A 21647-nucleotide genomic window follows, 5' to 3' on the forward strand; every position below is an offset into this window, starting at 1 on the left:
TACAATAATTAATTGTTTAACCGTATCAATAAAAGGATTTGTTGATGTGTATACTTAAGCCTTTTAGTATGCACAACCCTGAAATAAAAGTTTCCTTGTGATTGCCTCTGTCTCTAGTGGGCAGTGACCTTCGCTGAGCGCTCTGCCTTCTCCAATGTTCTGACTGTGTCTCACAAGTTCCGCTACTGTGGCCACCGCTTTCATCTGAATGATCAAGCATGCCACACGGTGCTGCCACTGCTGCTGACCTCCTCACATCACAATGCCCTGCTCACCCCTCCCTCAGCTCCTGGCAGTCTGGATGGGGAGCAGCCCCCTTCCCTACCCCTACCCAAAGGACAAGCCAGGTAGGCATGCAGAGAGCTGTGGATGGAGAAGCAGAGCAATAAGGACGGGGAGGGTGGGTTCAGACAAGAAGAGGCAAGGGAGAGGGAGGGATAAATTAAAGATTTAAGACTAGCAGGGATATAAATGTTTATAAAACACAATATACAATAATTTTGCCATGATAACTTTTCCATGACACTGGACACGAGTTCAAATCTACTGGACAGTGCCAGAGATGTAAAATGGGTGCACTTCCTCTGTTTGCTATTCATTTGGGTGCTCAGCTATAGTCTAGGCAAGGCAAATGTATTTATATAGCACATTTAAGCAACAAGGTAATTCAGAGTGCTTTACATAAAACAAAAGGCATTAAGAGAAGCAACATAAGGCAATAAAAGGACATTTAAAAACAAATAAAAAGTAAAAGTTACAGTGCAGTGTAAGATGAAAATCAAAACCTTCAAGTTTTATTTAATAAAAGGCAGCGGCAAAGAGGAAAGTCTTCAGCCCTAGATTTAAAAGAACTGAGCATTGTGGCAGACCTGCAGTTTTCAGGGAGTTTGTTCCAGATATGATGTGCATAAAAACTGAAAGCTGCCTCTCCATGTTTAGTTTTGACTCTGGGGACAGAAAGCAGACCTGTCCCAGACGATCTGAGTAGTCTGGATGCTTCATAGTGTAACAGTAGATCAGAAGTTTATTTTGGCCCTAAACCATTCAGTGCTTTATAAACCAAGAGCAGAGTTTTAAAATCAATTCTTTGACGAACAGGGAGCCAATGTAGCGACCTCAGGACTGGAGTGATGTGATCCATTCTTTTAGTCATAGTAAGGAACCATGCCACGGTGTTCTGTATCAGCTGCAGCTGTTTGATCGATTTTTTTTATATAAAGACCTGCAAAGACACCATTACAGTACCCGAGTCGACTGAAAATAAATGCATGGACAAGTTTTTTTCAAATGCTGCTGAGACAAATCCTTTAATTCTTGATATTTTCTTCAGATGATAGTAGGTGGACTTTGTAATTGTCTTAATGTGGCTATCTAAATTCAGGTCTGAGTCCATGACTATACCAAGATTTCTGGCTTGGTTCGTTTTTTTTTTAACATTACCGATTGTAGCTGAGTGCTGACTTTTAATTGTTCTTCCTTGGCTCCAAAGACAAGTACTTCAGTTTTATCTTTGTTTAATTGAAGAAAATTCTGAGACATCCAATCATTGATTTGTTCAATGCACTTACTCAGTGCTTGTATGGGATTATAGTCCCCTGGTGATACCATTATGTAAATCGCCGTGTCGTCTGCATAATTATGGTAACATATTTTGTTGTTTTCTATAATCTGGACTAGTGGGAGCATATAGATGTTGAACAGAAGTGGCCCCAGAATGGAGCCTTGGGGAACTCCGCAGGTCATTTTAGTATGCTCAGATTTGTGATTACCTGTATACACAAAGTAATCCCTGTCTTTTAAGTAGAATTCAAACCAGTTTAGTGCTGTGCCAGAAAGTCCCACCCAGTTTTCCAATCGGTCCAGTGATATGTTGTAGTCAACTGTGGCAAATGCAGCACTGAGAGCCAATAATACCAGGACTAAGAGTCTGCCACTGTCTGTGTTTAAGCAGATGTCATTAAAGACCTTAACAAGAGCAGTCTCAGTGCTGTGGTATGGTCGAAATACTGACTGGAAGACACTGACACTGTTGTTTAGTGCCAAAAAGTTGTTGAGCAGCTGGAAAACAGCTTTTTCAATTATTTTACTCAGAAACGTGAGGTTTGATATGGGCCTATAACTGTTCATAGTGAAGTGTTTAAATTATTATTTTTTTAAGAATGGCTTGATGACTGCAGTTTTCAGGGCCTGTGGGAAGAGACCTGAGAAAAGAGATATGTTGACAATTTGTAGAAGATCTGAGGACATGCAATAAGAAACAGTTTTGAAAAAGCCTGTTGGCAGAATATCAAGGCAGCAGGATTTCAGAGGTTGTATAATGTCCCCCAAGTTTTTATAGTTGATGGGATCAAATTGTGACATGCTATTTGAATTGATTTTAGGTGTACTTAGGGACAACATGCCCTGTACCTAGTATGGAGGCACTGGCTGCCTGCCATTAAAGAAGGAGGCAGCACTGGCTGCCTCCTCTTTTAATGACAAAATTTTCTGAATTTTGTCATTAAAGAAGGAGGCAAATTCATTACAGGCCCTGATAGATAGAAATTCAGAGGGTACTGCCACTGGGGGGGGGGGTTGTTAGCCTGTTGACAGTAGAAAACAAGGCACGTACGTTATTGTTGTTTTTGGCAATGATATCAGAGAAGTAAGACTGCCTTGCATTTCGCAGATTCCAAATTATAAATGCACAGTCTCTCTTTATAGATTTCATAATTAAGAGTAAGGTTTGTTTATTTGCCACCAGCGTTCAGCTTTATGATGCTCTTTTTTTTCTATTCTGACCAGTGTGGCACATCTCCATGGAGATCTTTTCTTACCAGAAACCACCTTCACCTCAGTCGGTGCAATAGCATCGATAACATCTGTAATTTTAGAATTAGAATTATCTACAAGCTCATTGACTCTGATCCGAGAGAGGGCGGGTGTGGAAGAGAAAGCCTAAATAAATATTTCACTGGTGCTTTCAGTGATATGCCATTTTATGATTACCTCTGTTTGAGCATTTGTGCACATGGAGATAGTACTCTCAAAGAAAACATAGGAATGATCTGAGAGAGCAACACAGCACAGTGGCCCAGTGGTTAGCGCTGCTGCCTCACAGCAAGAAGGTCCTGGGTTCAAACTCCAGGCTGTCCCAGGTCCTTTCTGTGTGGAGATTGCATGTTCTCCCCATGTCTGCGTGGGTTTCCTCCGGGCACTCCGCGTTCCTCCCACCATCATAAAAGATATGCATGTTAGGGTTAATACTGCTGTCTGTGCCCCTGACGAAGGCAATAGGAAGAAATAACTGGAGTTGGTCCCCGGGTGCTGCACGGCAGCTGCCCACTCCTCCTAGCTACACAGATAGGATGGGTTAAATGCAGAAAGTAAATTTTATTTGTATATATGTACAAAATGACTAATAAAGAGTATTCTGTTCTATTCTATCAGTCACTGCAACCTTAGCAATGTTCAGACCCCTTGGAGAAAATTAAGTCCACAGTTTACCCCTTGTTGTGTGTGGGCTCTGTCACATGCTGAGTCAGTCCACAGTTATCAAGAACACAGCACAGTTCTTTAGTTCCTCTGTCCTGGGGGTTGTCAGCATGGATATTTAAATCACCAACAATAACTACACTGTCAAATTCAGTACAGATTATAGACAGCAGCTGAGTTAAGTCATCAAAAAAGTTTGCATTGTATTTAGGTGGCCTATACATGTTTAGAAATATAACTCGAGGAGAGGAATTCAACTGAAGAGCCACATATTCAAAAGAAGCAAAATTTCCATAAGATATCTTCTTGCATTGGAGCAAATCATTAAATAAAATGGCAACTCCACCTCGTTTTTTATGCTGTCTGGTTTCGCTCACAAAACTGAAATTGACAGGGTTTGATTCAATAAGAGCAGTTGCACTGTTGTCTTGGTCTAACCAAGTTTCAGTTAAAAACATAAAATTGAGATTGTGCTTGGTGATAAAATCATTGATTAGAAATGTTTTTCCTCTTCAGTACTTTGTAGAAAGGCCTTTGGAACCAATTACAACTGTGTCTCTTCTTGGGTGTGAGCTTTGCGCAGTTAGATTTTGGAATTTTTGCCTACTCCTCTATGCATATTTGCTCCAGATCTTAAAAAATATGTGGCGAGTATCAATGAACATCAATTTTTAAGTCATGCCACAGATTTTCTTTGGTATTTAAGGTTATTCTCTTAGTAATACTGTGACACAGATTTGTTGAATTGTCCTGTTACTTTAGAAGCCTTTGTTATTTGTCATTGTAGGTGCTATACCTGTTGCACACTTAACACTAATTGCTATGGAAATGATGTGCTTGCTTGGCTAAGATATTCTCACTGTTCAGTGCTCTAAGATGCAGAAGGTTGACAGATGAATATAGCTTCTGAGTACTGACTTTGTAAATTACTATAGATAAGTGTCTGCTAAATCGGAAAACTCAGATGTAAGTCTGGGCTTTGGCTGAGGCATTCCAGAATATTAACCTTTTATTAAGCCATGCCTTAGTAGTATTTGGTCTGTGCTTTGGGTCATTGTCTTATAGGAACATAGATCTCCACCTTAAAAGCAGATCTCTTGGTGACTGAAACAGATTGTTCTTAAGGATTGCCTTGTATGTGGCCCCATCCATCTTATTCTTGATGGCAACAAGCTTTCCAGTCCCTCCTGCTAAAAAAAAAACCAAAACAATAATATTGATAATAGTAATGAAAATAATAATCATTACATTTATATGGCACTTTTCTAGACGCCCAAAATGCTTCACATTGAAGGGGGTAACTCACTTCAACCACGACCAATGTGTAGCACCTACCTGAGTGATACACGGCAGCCATTTTGCACCAGAATGCTCACCACACATCAGCTTGAGATGGAGAGGGAGGAATCATTTAGCCAATTACATTGGGGGGGGGGGGGTGACTAGGTGGCCAGATGGAGAGAGCCAGATTTGGAATTTTAACAGGACACTGGGGAACCCCCTACTCATTGTGATAAGTGCCATGAGATATTTAATGACCACGGTAACGTCTCATCTAAGGGATGTTAACTCCTACAGTCCAGTGTCCCTGTCACTGCACTGGGGCATTGGGATTTGATATTTGCTATTTTTATTAGGACCAGAGGGAAGACTGCCCCCTACTGGCCCACCAACACCACTTCCGGCAGCAACTCGTTTTTCCCGGGAGGTCTTCCATCCAAGTACTAGCCAAACCCATACCTGCTTAGCTTTCATCATTTGGCAGAGCCAGGGTACATGTTGGTATGGCTGCTGGCATCGCCATTATTATTATAACATCTCCATTGCATGATGTTGCCACCACCGTGCTTGGTGTTAGGGATAGTGCTGGGCTGCTTTTCATTTGCACCAAACATACACTTTTTCTTCAGGCCAAAGAGCCCAACCTCATTCTAATCAACACTGAACAGGTTCCCCCATTTGAGCCAATGAGCTCTGCGACTCTGCAGGTGTTGCAGCTGGTCTCTTTGTCACCTCTATGACAATTGCACTGTTCATCTGGTTGCTCAGTTTGGTAGAATGGCCATAACTTGGTAGTGTCTGGGTGATGCCGTAGTTTTTCCATTTTGTAACAATGGACTTTACAGTGCTCCTATGAAGATTCAAAGCTTTGCCAGTTTGGTTGTGTAACCCTCTACAGCTTTTGGCCTCCTAACAACTTCATCTTCACCTCAAAGCTCCACAAGGGGTCACAGAACTAATATGATATATTGTTTCAGATGCAAGATCTCAAATATTTGGTAATATTTAGCATGCAATCATGAACAAAGGTGGATTCGATATCCATATAGGTAGACCTTGTTAATGTATAGAGTGTGATCTCACTAGAATATAGAAAACGCCTGGCCCAATTTTAATTTTTTAATGCAAAGAGGGTGAATGTTTATCAATTAAGGAATTATCTGATTTTTATTTTCAGTATAATTCTGAAGACATATAAATACTTTATTTCATTTTGACATTATAAATATCTTTGACATTTGGAGTAGAAAAAATATGAGTTAAATATATTTTCATTTTAGGTTGCAACAGTGATTGCAACAGAGTAAACCATGAAATAATCAAGTGAATACTATTTGAAGCCAATGTATGTGATTTTCCAGGAAGCAACTTCGTAATGCAGCTACAAGGACATTCCACGACCCTAATGCCATCTACAGCGAGCTGATCCTGTGGAGGGTGGACCATATTGGACCCCTGTCCTGCACTGGGGGGGTCTCTGAGTTGGCCCGCATCAACTCGCTGCACACCTCTGCCTTCAGCAATGTTGCCTGGTTGCCCACACTTGTGCCCAGCTCTGTACTTGGTCAGTAAAAGTATGGCTGTGTGCACACAAACACTTGTGCCTATGCTCATTGTGAACATACTTACCATGGACATTTGTCATGTTGGTAATGCTTAACCTTTTTACTCTTGGACTGTAAAATGTGTAGAATGTTCTTCTTTTAATTACTTTCAAGACATTAAATTTACAGGGAACTGCCATTCATGCTGAAACATCTAAGGTTCTTCTCTGAGAACTGTTATCTTTGGTTGTTACATAAGCACACCTACATAGTCTTTGCTAAATATTATTTCACAACAGAGTTGTGCTTTGGAATTGATTTTTTCTAATGAGAAAAATGCAATGAGCTATAATGTGTAAAACAGTACAATTTTCAATCACACCTTTACACAATGTTGCCATGTGTTCTTTTTTAATTCTATGGAAGCATACTTTTTCATGTGTATTCTTCCAAAACATACTGCAAGGTAGAATTCTAAAGGATTCTAGAATGTTGTTTTGTTGACTATTTTATTGGAAAAGGTGCAAAAAAAAAAAAAGCATTCCTCTGCAGCTGAGGCCTGTATAATGAGCCTTGTGTCATTTGTTACTCAGGAACCTACTGTAATAGTGCCAGCGCTTGCTTTGTAGCATCAGATGGTAAAAACCTGCGTCTCTACCAAGCTGTAGTTGATGCCAGGAAACTACTAGATGAGCTGTCAGACCCTGAAACATCTGTGAGTGCACATACACACACTCATTCACACACAAACACACATGCAGAAACACACAAAATCTGGAATCAGGCCCACAACAGAAAGTTTTTATGCCCCAAAACTCACTCCTTCCTCACCCTCTCTCAACTGAACAGTAATACTATACTCATCTACACTGAACCTACATTTAGCAGTACACCTCGTTGACAACATTACACTAGGACATTTATATACTTGCTTTTGGTTTCAACAGCAGTAAGGGTAAAGAAATGATGTTAGTGTGTGTGTGTGTGTGTGTGTGTGTGTGTGTGTGTGTGTGTGTGTGTGTGTGTGTGTGTGTGTGTGTGTGTGTGTGTGTGTGTGTGTGTGTGTGTGTGTGTGTCTTTTTCCAGAAATTGGTTGGCGAGGTGTTCAATATTGTAAGTCAGCAGTCCACTGCCAGGCCAGGATGTATCATAGAGTTGGATGTCATCACCAACCAGGTCAGCAGCTGCTATGCTCTTCTTACCACGAACACTTCAGATCAATACCGGATAGACGTCCGCTCACCCCTTTAAGCGCTGATCTCTTCTGACAACTAACTGAAGTGAAACCTATGTTATTCCCCCTAGTGTGGCTCTAACACCCAGCTGCTGCATGTGTTCCAAGAGAACTTCATTCTAGGCTATAAGCCACAGGAAGAGCCAGAGATGTACGCATCTAACTTTCCCTCCACTGAGGGTAGGACACAAATCACTAGTTCCTCTTTTCTTTGGTCTTTCTTATTAATTTCCACGCTGCATAAATATGTTAGGGAATGAGTGATATAAATGAATTGGTGATGTGTTCCTTTTTTGTATATGTGATCAATTATGCAAGGACCTACTTGGAAATGGGTTTGAAATGCCTTTTTCTCTAAATCCAGAATACCACCCTCCCCCATTCTCTGAGAAGTTCTTCTTGGTGGTGATAGAGAAGGATCTCAACAGGAATTCTGTCCTGCAGATGTGGCATCTGCACCTCAAGTCTGTCCAAGCCTGCATGGGTAAGTGTAGAGTATGTAGGATACAGATGAATAAACAGTAGATGTCACAGCTAGATATTTTCTTGATATCACTAGGTGGTTTTATAGAGCATCACCATTACAATATTAATACAGAATTAGTTTTAAAAGACTTCATCAAAAGTTATAGCTCTTTATCATAATCAGTATGTCTCTGTTGAGCAACAGTCTCACTCTAGTATTGCCATCCTTGTGCGTCCCCAGATGACCCCGTTCCAGACTACAGCCTCCAGAGCCAGTTGATGGTTCCCAATCAAGCCATAAATCCTGAATCCTCCCCGGAGACCTCCCCAGTGAGTCCCTTGCCCCGCTCAGCCTCCACAGCCAACCTTCAGTCAGCCAGCAAGTTGATCCTCAGCTCCAAGCTGGTGTACAGCAAGCGGCTGGACCTGCCCCATGGAGTGGAGGTCACCCGGGCCACTCCCTCTGCTGGTAGGGACAAGCACACTCAGAAAAGCCCACTCACTTTCATTCACAACAGCATAACCATGATGAAGCAATAGAAACCAGAACCTAAGTGAATAAGAAAACTATGTATCACAACATCAGATAAAAGTGTTTTCTTCACTCTCTTGTCTTCTCCTCATTCTCCTACCTTCAGGCCATCTGAGTTCTTCCTCCATCTATCCAGTGTGCCTGGCTCCCTATCTGATTGTCACCACCTGCTCTGACTCCCGTGTGCGGTTCTGGCGCTGCGCTGTGGAGGGCGAGGAGGGGGATGGCGAGGAGTGGCATGAAAAGCATGTTTACCGCTGGGAGCCCTGGCCCCTGCTTAATGAGGAGGATGATAACAATAGCACTGTGTGTGTGTCGGGACGTCCTGTAGCAGTGTCCTGCTCTTATACTGGCCGGCTGGCAGTGGCCTTCAAACAGCCACGACAGGGACAGGTGGGAGACTGGTTTCTGGCTGTGTGCTATTTTTTGCTGTATGCATTGTACTGTGGCATAGAGAAATGTTTCCTGATCTAAGCCCTCCATATATTCACAAATCAGGAAGCATCTGGTTTGCATATGTAACCCTTTTTTTTATATATATATACATGATTTTCATCTTGTACATGTGTTTAACTCTGCTTAGTATTGCCATTTTAGTTCGACATTTTGATGAAGTTAGTTCTTTCCTCCAGCCCCAAGGTACTGGAGGTGACTTTTCCATGCACGTGTCCATCTATGAGTGTGAGTCTACTGGGGGCTCAGAATGGGTGTTAGAGCAGACTCTCCACTTGGATGACTTTACCAGACCCTCTTCAACCTTGGACCCTCGAGTCAGTGTTGACTCCAACCTCTTTGTCTACAGCAGGTCAGGACACTAATTTTTTTTTCTTAGTTTGTATTTATGTCTTTGGCTGCGTATCACTCACTGTTTGTTTGTGGTTTAATGTATATGTTTTTTTTTTTACTTAAGTTCTCTCCTTTTACATTAGAAATGACCTGTATATGTGCAGAGATCACAGCTCCCCCAATATCAAGCACTATGTTCACCTGGACTGGCTCTCTAAGGAGGATGGATCCCACATCCTCACTGTTGGGGTTGGATCCAACATCCTCATGTATGGGCGCATCTCTGGCATGGTCAATGAGCAGACCAGCAGCAAGGAGGGGGTAGCTCTCATCACCCTTCCCCTAGGGGGCAGCATCAAACAGGGCATCCGCTCTCGCTGGATACTGCTCAGGTCTGTGAACCTGGTGTCTTCCGTAGATGGCACGCCGTCGCTGCCTGTCTCACTTTCCTGGGTGAGGGATGGCATCCTGGTTGTGGGCATGGACTGTGAGATGCATGTGTATGCTCAATGGCATCAGGACAGAAAGCCCGGGGAGGCAGAAGACGGCAGCTTGTCTTCAGTCGACAATATATCTATGGGCCAGACTGGAGGCACCTCTTCAGTGTTTGAAGGGAGACCCAGGTCAAAAAGTGTGTTTGAAGGGAGTGCTGGTGTAGACGAGGCCCTTCGTGCCCCAGCAGGACTGCAGGATGGAGGGCTATTTGAGGCGGCTCACTCCCTGTCTCCAACTCTTCCTCAGTACCATCCCACCCAGTTGCTAGAACTGATGGATCTGGGAAAGGTTCGGCGTGCTAAGGTGGGTCTATTTCCGCTTCATCCATCAAGACTTTCCAAGAAGATGTCACTAATTTTTTATTCTGTATTTTAACTGACAAAGCTGTGCTAAAGAAATACTATCAATATTATTAACAGTATGAATATTTGATTTTATTAGTGCTATTAATATCATCAGATGTGATCAAAGACATATTAATTTACTCCCATTTGCCCTCCCTATTTCAGGCTATCCTGTCCCACTTGGTAAAGTGTATTGCTGGGGAGGTAGCCATTGTCAGGGATGTGGAAGCAGGTGAGGGCGGAACCAGGAGGCACCTGTCCAGAACCATCAGTGTGACTGGCAGCACAGCCAAGGATACCATCGTGGCAGGTCGCGATGGAGGCAGGGACTACACAGAGATCAACTCAATCCCTCCCCTGCCCCTCTATGCCCTGCTGTCTGCTGACCTGGACACTTCATATAAGGGAGGGGAGGAGGCCGCCAAGGGAGCCAAAGCAGCCGAGGGCGAAGGGGGCCAGAAGAGTGCAGAGGACCAGTATGCAGACCTCTTTCAGGTAGGTCAAGGTGGAAAATTTATCTTTTTGTTTTTATCAAGAAGTCCCAGTGATATTTTAACATCAAATTAATCTGTGTTTCACAGGTGCAGGCTGTGACCACAGACGACTTTGTTAGCTTTGCTACTGAGAAACCGGAGAAGAAGTCACGAGTCATCAACCTCTCTCAATATGGCCCCACCTACTTTGGACCAGAACATGCACAGGTACTGCTGAGATGCTCCCACCCAGGGGTGCACATTCATATTTACCAGCACCTACAAATTGGTTCTGGGGGAATAGAATTAGCATGATAACTGATGTGATTTTTTTATTTCAAGAAAAACAAGTATAAGTATTATAACCAGTTATTTTTCCTTGAACCTTAATCTTCCATGGAACTCAATTTTTATAACACATTACAGATCCTGTGATACAGCCTGTCAAATGTTAATGGTTATTGATACTTGTAGATGCATTATTAAAAAAATGATTCCACTAAGGAACCTGTTATGGAGGTTCTGTCTGTGTCAACTCCAATTTTTCCTCTACTCATCTCTCTGCTTCTCTGTGTCTATCCAGGTTTTATCTAGTCACTTGATGCACTCCAGCCTGCCAGGGCTGACCAGATTGGAACAAATGTTCCTCGTGGCTCTGGCTGATACTGTGGCAACTACCAGTTCTGAGGTCACCAGCTCCACCGACCAAAAGTACACAGGTCTGTATGTGTATATTTGTTTGTGTTGGTGTGCACATGTGACTGTAATAATATCTGTCAACAGTTGCTTAGGGCGGCCCAGTAGCATAGTAGTTGGAGAGACCATCCCTCATACAAAGGACCCAGTTTGAGGGCAAACATCTACCTCATCTATCACTCTTAGAGCAAAACACTGTATCCCTTCCAGTTCGAGGGGTGTTGTTTCATACCTGAAGCCTAGTCTCGTCTCTGACTTCCCAGTGGAGGTGGAAGGCAAAAAGATTATTCTTCCCCAGGGATCAATAAAGGATCGTATTATTTTCATTATGAATTTGATTTTTTTTTTTTGCGTGTGTAATAGCTGTGCATGCATCAGGCAACCACTGAAGTCATGTTGGTGTGTTGGCGCGCCTGGGTGTCTGCAAGTCCATCAGATGCCCTTAGAAAGAGATCATATTGTATGAAAACCCATCTAAAGGTTACAGAAATAAAAGCTAATCATCATTTCTCCTTGATTCTATGTTCCTTGGTTATGGTTATTATCTACAGCCATCAAATGTTGCTAACATAAACAGCAATGTTTATCCTACCGCACTTAAACTGGATATCAATACACACAGCAGTCGTCCACCACTAGACCTACTAAACACACATATCTCTGTCTTTTTTCCACTGAATTTCCATCCTATTTATTTAGTCTTTATAGGAGAAGACATTAGCAGGTTGTTCCAGAGCTAAGTAAGCACGGAGAGGGTAAGAAGGTTCAGGGACAAGTGTCGTGTCCTCTCTGACAGGAACACATGAACTAGAGTTACACCAAGTTTTTAAAAGTCTTTTCCCTTTGCACAAAGCCTGCCAACATTTCATTTTTATTGAATAGGATGATCTACTGATATCAGTGAAATTGCCATGGTTAGGTTTAAAACATCAGGCTGGTGTGTTTCTGCAGGTGGTGAGACTCTAGATGAGTGTGGCCTGAGGTACCTGTTGGCCATGCGTCTCCACACCTGTCTGCTCACCTCCTTGCCCCCCCTCTACCGCATGCAGCTGCTCCACCAAGGTAAAACACACCCACTGACATACAGCCTGCTGAACTACAATGACATGAGCTATTAAATGGAAACAAGGGTCTTTAGATTTCCTGCATTGTCATAATGAACCACATTATGACACTCACTGCCTTGTCACATTTTGTGACTGATCATTTCAGATATACTGTGCAGTTAACTTGCAGAGCTGACTCTCTGACTGCCTCTCTTTCTCCTTTTTCTTTCACTCTCTTTAATCCTTTCTTGCCCCCTTTCTCTCTGGTTCTCTTTCTTCTCTGTTAGGCCTGTCAACATGCCACTTTGCTTGGGCCTTCCACTCTGAGGCAGAGGAGGAGATGCTTAACATGATTCCAGCCATGCAAAGAGGGGACCCTCAGTGGTCTGAGCTGAGGGCTGTAGGGGTGGGCTGGTGGATACGCAACATCAACACACTGCGCAAGATGGTGGAAAAGGTATCAGGACACCTCCAGACCAGTACCAACATAGCCTTATTACTGAGATTCACATGACATTCAGAACCCCTGCTCCTTTATCTATGCAATGTACATAAAGCTATTGATTGATTGACAGGTTGTGTAACTAACAATAGTCTATGTGAATTCAGATAGGTAAAGCTGCATTCCAGAGAAACAATGACCCGCTGGATGCTGCTCTGTTCTACTTGGCCATGAAGAAGAAGGCTGTCCTCTGGGGCCTTTTCCGGTGGGAAAGCATTTTCATATGCAATCAAGAGCCTTTTCTAGTTTGAGTAGTTAAGATAATTAACAATGTTTTATAATAGATTTATTATTAATTAGTTCTCCATCCATCCATTATCCAATCTGCTTATCCCAATCGGAGTCACAGGATGCTGGAGCCTATCCCAGCAGTCATTGGGCGGTAGGCGGGGAGACACGCTGGACAAGCTGCCAGGCTGTGGCTCTCAAAATATTATAAATTTGCTTGACAATTAAGGCAAATAAAAGACAGATATGAGGCTTAAAAGCATAAAATAGCATAAGAAATGGCATAAAACCAACCATAAAAGCTTGGGTTGGAAGAAGAGTCTGGTTAAAGGGTAACAATTTTGTTGTCTCTGAATTCCCTGACTGGTCGTATGACTTCAATTTTTATCTTTTACAGTAAAGATCTTTATGTGACCGCAACTTGTGTGTTTTCTCTCAGGTCCCAGCACGATGAGAAAATGACTCAGTTTTTCAAGAATAATTTCACTGAAGATCGATGGCGAAAGGCAGCTCTAAAAAATGCTTTCTCCCTGCTGGGCAAGCAGCGCTTTGAACAGTCTGCCGCCTTCTTTCTTCTAGCGGGATCACTCAAAGATGCCATAGAGGTGTGGATAAACCATGCCATAACTCATAACTATTTAGCGTGCTCCATTTTTGTGATTGTCCTTGCAGTGAAAACTTGGTTCATGAAAGTACAATAGAAGGTGTAAATATGTATGCGCCTTTGTTTATTTTGTGGCTAGAATGGAAATAACACATTCAGTAACAGTGTCACATTATGTTGCTTGTAGTGCTGGATAATTTCCAGCTCTGAGCCTTTAAACCACAGGAGAGGAGTCTAAACACTACTGATAAGATACATAAATAGCCTGCATAGTCTGCCTTGGCCCAAGTGTGCCACACCACACAGTCAAAATACACATATAAGCAAAAACAGGATAGTGGAGTGACTTTTGTATGCTGAAACTCCATTAGGCTATATCAGTAGTGCTTGCTAGCTCAAAGTAAAATAATTTCTGAATCATATATTTATTAAGTTCCTGTCACATCAGTTTATTGCAACATTTCATTCACCATGGGTTTTTTTATTTTTTGTAAAAGCAGGGTTTTAAACCTGTCTCTACTCTCTTCTGCTTTACTCTTGTGGTGTCTAGGTGTTGTTAGAGAAGATGGAGGACCTCCAGCTAGCCATGATAGTAGCCAGGCTGTATGAGGCTGACTTCGAGAGCTCATCCACCTGCCAGGGCCTGCTTTATGAGAAGGTCCTCGGTTGTAACAGGGACGGCAGCAGTTACCATTGCTCTAAGCTCCATCCAGACCCCTTCCTCCGCAGCATTGCTTTCTGGATGATGAAAGACTACACTCGAGCCCTGGACACTTTGCTGGAGCGTATTCCAAAAGAGGATGACGAGAACCCCGGTCAGTTATATGTATTTTTTTTTTCAGGGAAAACAAATCAAACTAAACAATTGCAGTTGAAAGACTGATATTTTTTTTACATTTTAACATCCCCAAATCCCATTTATCCACATCCTGCTCCCCTCTATCTACTCCTTCCCCTTCCCGCATGCCCCTTCCTGGAACAGTATTAAACCACATTACAATAGGTTAAATATAAACATGAAAAAGGAAACAAAAGAAGAAGGAAAAAAAGAAAAAAATTAGATTGAAAAAATACAAAATAAATAAAATGAAATAAAGACGTGAGTAAATAAATAAAAGAATAACTACTGTACTTGCATCTGAGCCATTTTAATGGCCTTTTTGGGTTTTATGAGGTTGGGCAACTGCTGGCTGTGTATGTGGTGAGTAATCCGCAAGGTACTCACTCACCCCAGGCCGGCCCAAGCCCGATTTCTATGGCGCCACCTCGCCAGGAGGGAGGCAATCAACATATTCAATCAACATATTCAATCAATGGCTTCCAGTGAGAGTAAAACCTATCAGAGGAGCCCCTCAGTGTAAACTTTATTTTTTCCAGTTTAAGTAGAAACAAAATGTCCCGTAGCCATGCTTTAATAGAGGGTGGCTGAGAGGATTTCCAAAGGATGAGGATTTTTCTAGGGGTGATTAAACAGGCAAAGGCAATAACATTAGATTGGATAGCCTTTGTAGTGATTTTGTCTGGGGGTCTACCAAAGATTGCTATGTGAGGGGACAGACAGATTTTCAACTTCAAAATCTCTGAAATCATGTTAAAAAATGAATGCCAGAAGCCAGTTAGTTTGGGACATGACCAGAACATATATGAGCCAAATCGCAAGGGGCTAGGGAACATCTTTCACAATTTTCATCCACTTTGCTTGGGTAAAGTTTGGCGAGCTTAGCCTTGCTATAATGGAGTCTATGAACTACTTTGAACTGTATGAGACTGAGCCTAGCACAACTAGTGGAGGAGTTGACAGCTTCCAGAGCCTTTTCCCAGAAAGCATCTGAAAAAGTGGTCTGCAGTTCTTTTTCCCAGCAAACTCTAATCTTATTGATGACTGACTCATCCGCTGGGGACAAAAGGTCGTAGAAATAGGAGACATAGCCCTTGAATAAGGTTCCCACCTTGAGTAATAAATCTATACCACTAGGAGGGGGGATTTGAGGGAAGAGGGGGAATGAGTTCTACCTAAATTTCATAGCTGAAGGTATCTGAAGAAATCAGGATGGTCTAACTTAAAGGCCGCACGCAGTTGATCGAAACTGGCAAATAGACCATCTATATACAAATCTCCCAGGTAGCGGAGACCTCTCCTTTCTAGCAAGGAATACAGAGGATCCATCTTGGCTGGTATAAACAAGTGATTGTTACGTATCGGAGTCACTTGGGGGAGGGAAGACCAACCAAAATGGTGCATGACCTGTGCCCAGATCTTCAAGGTGCCTATTACAATGGGGTTAGAGGTGAATTGTGAAGGGGAAAGGGGTAGGGCGCTACACACAAGAACTTGGGGTGAAGAAGAGGAGCATGACTTTGCCTCAATCTTACACCAGCTGCTTTGAGGTGAGGTGAACCAGAGCATGATCTTGTGGGCATTAGCGGCCCAATAGTAGCCTATGATGCTGGACAATCCAAGTCCCCTCAGGGAAAGTTCCTCTGCAGTAATGTTCTACCAGCTCTTGGATGTTTACTAGCCCAGATGAATGAAGAAATTATACTGTCAATTGTGGTAATAAAAAAAAAAGATCTGGGCAAGAAGATAGGTAGACACTGGAACATGTATAGATATCTAGGTAATGTGTTCATTTTTACTGTCTGTACTCTTCCCGCCAGGGAAAGTGGTAAGCGACTCCACCTCTGTAAGTCGGCCTTCACTGTGGTTGTGAGGGTAGTCAAGTTTCTCTTCCGTAATGTGCGAATGGATCGTGTGATTTGAATATCTAGATATTTAAATCCTGCATTAGACAGCCTGAAGGGTATGGACTATAATGATATCTCTGTAGCCAATTGGCTGACAGGAAAACTCTCACTTTTGTGGCTATTTAATTTGTATCCTGAAACCACACCAAAAGATCTCAAAATTGAAATAATATGAGGGATACTAACTAAAGGATCAGTCACATACAAAAAAGGATCGTCGGCATATAGTGAAACCCTATGTTCAGCGCCCTACCTCCGAATCCCCTTCAGTCCTTTTTCCACCTTCAGAGCGATCGATAGTGGTTCAATAGCGATAGCAAACAATAACGGGGAGAGTGGGCACCCCGAACGTGTCCCACGGGAGAGTGAAAAAAAATTCGGACCATTGAGTATTTGTGCATACTGCCGCATGAAGAGATGAATAAAGTAGCTCGATCCAAGAGAAGAGGCCAGTGCCAAAACTGAACTGCCTTAGGGAAGAAAATAAATAAGCCCACTCCACCCTGTCGAAGGCCTTCTCAGCGTGAAGGGACACAACCAACCCTGGTTCAGTGAAGATGGCGGAGTATGAATGATGCCGAGAAGCCTTCGAATATTTGTAAAGGAGTGCCTCCCTTTTATAAAGCCGGTCTGGTCCTCTGATATGATTGAAGTCATTACTGATTCCAGTCGCCGAGCGAAAATCTTTGCAAGTATCTTGACTTCTACCGGTAGGAGCGAGATCAGACGAAACAAAGCACAACTCAATGGGTCCTTGCCTTTCTTAAAAATCAGAGAAATTGAGGCCTGTGTGGGAGTGGGTGGTAGGGATCCCAGACGGTGCGACTCACTGAACATTTCTAATAGCAATGGGGCTAGTTGGCCTGAAAACTTCTTATAGAATTCAACCGGGAATCCGTCTGGTCCCGGGGATTTACCACTTTGCATAGACTGTATTGCTTCTTTTATCTCGCTATGTTTTAACGGGGCATCAAGCATCTGCTGGTCACTAGTCAAAATCTTGGGAAAGGTTAGCTTCTCAAAGAATGAAGCAAGCTGGGTATCGTCATCTGGGGATTCCGAGGTGTATAGCCGGGAATAAAAGGTTTTAAAAATGTTGTTTATAACGCTTGGGTCAGATATAATTGAGCCTTTCCCATCCCGTATCGGAGTGATTTGATTTGCAGCTACCCTAGCTTTTAGTTGATGGGCCAGGAGATGGCCTGCTTTGTCTCCATGTTCATACATGGACCCCTGGGAGTGGAGGAGGAGTCGCTCGGCCTCTCCCGTCAGTAGAAGATCGAGCTCGGTTTTAAGTGTCATCCTATCTTTTATAAATCGGGTGTTGATTGGTTGAGAGCAGATTGTCAATATTTGTAATGGATGTTTCTAGTTCCTGCTGACGTGCTCTACGGAGTTTATTAGCGTGAGCTGTATATGAAATAATCTTGCCTCATATAAAAGCCTTGAGGGTCTCCCATAATAGGGATGCAGAAGTCTCTTCATTTTGGTTGGTCTCACAGAAAAATTTAACTGACTCAGAGACGTATTTGCAGAAGCTTGCCTCTGCTAGTAAAATGGGGTCTAAATGCCAAAATCTAAATCCCTTGGGTTTAACGTCGAAGTGTCCATCCAAGATCACGGTTGAGTTATCTGAGACTGTTATTGGGGAGTATTTAGTGGAGACAATTGATGCGATGAGTGCTTTATCAACAATGAAATAGTCAATGCGCGAAAAGGAGCGGTGTGCGTGGGAAAAAAGGAGTACCGTCTTGTGGATGGATGCAGGACTCTCCAAGGGTCAATGTAACCATATTGGTCCATAAAAGTAGAGACAGTCTGGGCCATTTTGGAGGGTGCTATTGGTCTCGTACTGGACCTATCAAGAATTGGATCAATAACACAGTTCATGTCTCCTCCTAGTAATAATAGATGGGAATTCAAATTTGGAATAAAGACAGCAGCAATTTCATAAAGTTTTGGTCCTCCCAGTTGGGAGCATAAATAGATGCTAATACAATTGGTTTCTGATAGAGTATACCAATGACTATGACATACCGGCTGTTCGAATCTGATTACATCCTTAAATGTAAAATTCAAATTTTTTCTAACCAATATGGCAGTGCCCCTCGTTTTCAAGTTAAATTTAGAGTGGAAAATATGTCCAATCCAAGGCCTTTTTAGCTTCGCTTGGTCAAAGTTGCATAAATGTGTCTCCTGAATAAACATTATGTCTGCGCTTAGGTTTTTAATGTGTCAGAATTTTTGTTTGTTTAAGTGAGGAATTTAACCCACTGGTGTTTAGTGAAATTATCCTTACCGCCTGCCCACCACCAGCCACCACATCAGTCACGTTTGCCATGATATATAGCCCATGACTTCAGAGACATTTGACCTGACTCAGGATGCAAGAGACAAAAAACAGGAAAAATTAAAGCCACAAGCGGCGTTGGGAGGGGTCCAAGCATTGGCACTGTCGCGCCCCCTATGGAGCAATTTGAATGGTTTTGTCCTCATGATCATATACCTTCACCCAACGTAAATAATTAACGCTATGATACGTAGGGGCCTTTTATACACCTAGCCTGTAATAGACTACCATTTCAACATGAAACTAAACCGCTGTTGGTAATGTAATAAAGATTGAAGAATCTTGCTTCAGAAACAGTAGCCTACCTGAGTTTCCAACAAGATATGACAATGTCGGATTACTTGGGTCGCCTGTGTCCTAGACGATTACCGTAATTTTTTAAAATGTCGTAACACTTCCATTGCATCAGAAACATGTGCCAGAGTTTCCAAAACTGGACCAGACGGTGTCTGATTTCTTGCGTCCTAGCCGACTGCCGTAAAAAGAAAAAGTATGTCGTTATACCCAGGTGTCCTGGCATGTGGTATGTAGAGCTGCAGCGCTTCCACACCAAATAAGTCAAAATAGTGGGCAAACTATATGACTGACATAGGGGATCCCAATAGTAAAGTTGTTGAGCACATTGAGATGCATGGGTCGATTAAGTTTTGTGTTGATCTGACTTATGCTGTGGGAGTTATGGCCTTTTAAGCATGACCCTTTGTTATAGCGCCACCATCTGGCTGACATGGGTGATTTGTAGTGCCAGAGTAGTGGGTGGCCGTATGAATCCACCTACCAAATTTGGTTGGTCTAGGACTTATGGTTGCTGAGCCTCAGACACTTTTAGCTGAGAAACCGCGCCCAAACTAATACAAGTCAAAATGGCGGGCAAACTATATGGCTGACATATGTGGTCCCAATAACAAAGTTGTAGAGCACATTCAGATGCATAGGTCTATGCAGTTTTGTGTTGATCTGACTTATGGTGTGGGAATTACGCATGACCCTTTGTTATAGCGCCATCATCTGGCTGACATATGTGATTTGTGGTGCCTGAGTAGTGGGGGGCCATAGGAATCCACGTACCAAAGTTGGTTGGTCTAGGACTTACGGTTGCTGAGCCTCACACACTTTTAGCGGAGAAAAATAATAATAATCCTAACAAATACAATAGGGTTCCACCAGCTTCGCTGCTTGGACCCCTAATGAAGCACTTGAAAACAATATGGCAAAATATAAGCGACATAGTCAAAGTGAGGTTGTTTAACAAACAAAAAACAGACAAAGAGGTCCTCCCCCACACATAACTTCGGCTTCCCCATACCGTCCCACCCTCCACCTCCCAGGCCGACTGCTCCCAGGTCGACCACCCCATCCCTGTGTCCCATCCCGCTCTCGCCCTCGGCCTCCCCACCTCCCCAATACCAGCCATGGCTTCCCTTTCTGCGATGATTTTATTTCTTTTCCGAGACGCCTCAGTATCCACCCTTCATAAACTATCACCCCAAAAATGTATAACAATATATAAAAATAAACAGTTGTGAATGAAATCTAGGTTGTACAGTGTATGAGTTCTAACACTAACTCCATTGCAAAAGAAATCCACTGGTCAAATACATAGAGATCACACACACACACACACGCACACACGATGAAAGAACAAACAAAAAAACATGGATATAAGAAAGACAATAAAAAACAATAGAAACAGGAAAAAAACAACAGACCAACAAATAATGTCAAATAAGTAAATAGGATTATAGATTCATAAACTTCTGATTAAGTAAATCGAGCAACAGTAGTCCACTCAAGGTATATAGCACATACTCAACCACACTTTGGTAAGGTGTCCCAGAGTTTAATATCAGCGCTTCATTTCTGCCGGTAGCCAGCCACGAAAGTTCCCGCTTCCTCGGGCGAGGAGAGCCGTTGTTAAGCCCCGTTTAAGGTGTGACTTGTCAGCGAGCCGTTTAAAGCAGGGATGGCTTGAGACCTAAATCGTACAGCTTCGACATGACTTGTCGGTACTTCACTCATTGCTCCGGCACCTCTGGGGTATAATCCTCGAAAATTTGTACAGTTCAGCCACGCTATTGTAATTTACCCCGACGTTTGCGAGCCTCCCTGATAATCTGGTTTTTGATCCGGTGGCGGTGTAGGCGAATAATCACAGGCCGTGGCCTCACTCCGTTTTGCGGTTTAGCAACAAGTGCCCTGTGTACCGAGAGATTCTGTTCGCCCAGTAGTTCAACCAAAAGTTGTGAAAAGAATTCAGTGGGTCTTGGCCCCTCAATGGATTCACGGAGGCCGATGATTCTGAAGTTGTTTCTGCAGCTCCGTCCTTCCAAATCCACTGTTTTAGCCATTAGCCTAGCATTGCTTGCGGCTAGAGCCTCACGTCGTTCCTCTAGTTTACTGATGCGCTGGCCCTGTAGGTTGGCGTTTGATTCCAAAGACTTGATGCGTTGACCCTGTTCCGTCACCGCAGACTGTATTTTATCCAATTTTGCCTCCAGGACCGCGAAGATCGTCTTAATCTCTGCCCTGAGGTCTGCTATCATGCTAACGACGCTCGTCTCGGAGGAGCCACTACCTGCAGGCATGTCGTCTGGTTCGTCTTGTTTTGATAATTTATTTTGTTTCGGCATCGTGCTGGAGTGTTAAAGGACAGTTAGCCGTTCACAACTCTACTTCAAGACTATCTGGGATGGTGAACAAAGTAAGAATTGAAAGAAATTAGTGGGAGAGCCTGAGGTTATGCTTCCTCTCACATGTGCCCCAAACCGGAAGTCCTCGGTCAGTTATATTAACGCAAAGACACAGGGTTTATAAGGTTCAGGTCTTGAGAAATTATTCTCACTTGGAA

At 42.9% G+C, this 21647-nt stretch overlaps 1 protein-coding gene across 1 annotated transcript in view; it reads left to right on the forward strand.

Annotated features, from left to right (window-relative positions):
• The window catches only part of dmxl2 (Dmx-like 2), a 59737-nt gene that overhangs the window by 15780 nt on the left and 22310 nt on the right, over positions 1 to 21647 (forward strand). Inside the window, exons 13-30 of the mRNA XM_056279244.1 lie at positions 118 to 347; positions 6117 to 6319; positions 6893 to 7014; positions 7386 to 7475; positions 7605 to 7713; positions 7898 to 8017; positions 8240 to 8467; positions 8637 to 8923; positions 9163 to 9335; positions 9460 to 10114; positions 10321 to 10650; positions 10737 to 10856; positions 11212 to 11347; positions 12276 to 12386; positions 12658 to 12827; positions 12980 to 13077; positions 13540 to 13705; positions 14255 to 14519. Coding sequence (XP_056135219.1) covers positions 118 to 347; positions 6117 to 6319; positions 6893 to 7014; positions 7386 to 7475; positions 7605 to 7713; positions 7898 to 8017; positions 8240 to 8467; positions 8637 to 8923; positions 9163 to 9335; positions 9460 to 10114; positions 10321 to 10650; positions 10737 to 10856; positions 11212 to 11347; positions 12276 to 12386; positions 12658 to 12827; positions 12980 to 13077; positions 13540 to 13705; positions 14255 to 14519 — 3613 coding nt within the window. The remainder of the gene's footprint in view (positions 1 to 117; positions 348 to 6116; positions 6320 to 6892; positions 7015 to 7385; positions 7476 to 7604; positions 7714 to 7897; positions 8018 to 8239; positions 8468 to 8636; positions 8924 to 9162; positions 9336 to 9459; positions 10115 to 10320; positions 10651 to 10736; positions 10857 to 11211; positions 11348 to 12275; positions 12387 to 12657; positions 12828 to 12979; positions 13078 to 13539; positions 13706 to 14254; positions 14520 to 21647) is intronic.

The sequence above is a fragment of the Lampris incognitus genome, chromosome 4, assembly GCF_029633865.1.
Source record: "Lampris incognitus isolate fLamInc1 chromosome 4, fLamInc1.hap2, whole genome shotgun sequence".
Classification (NCBI taxonomy): domain Eukaryota; kingdom Metazoa; phylum Chordata; class Actinopteri; order Lampriformes; family Lampridae; genus Lampris; species Lampris incognitus.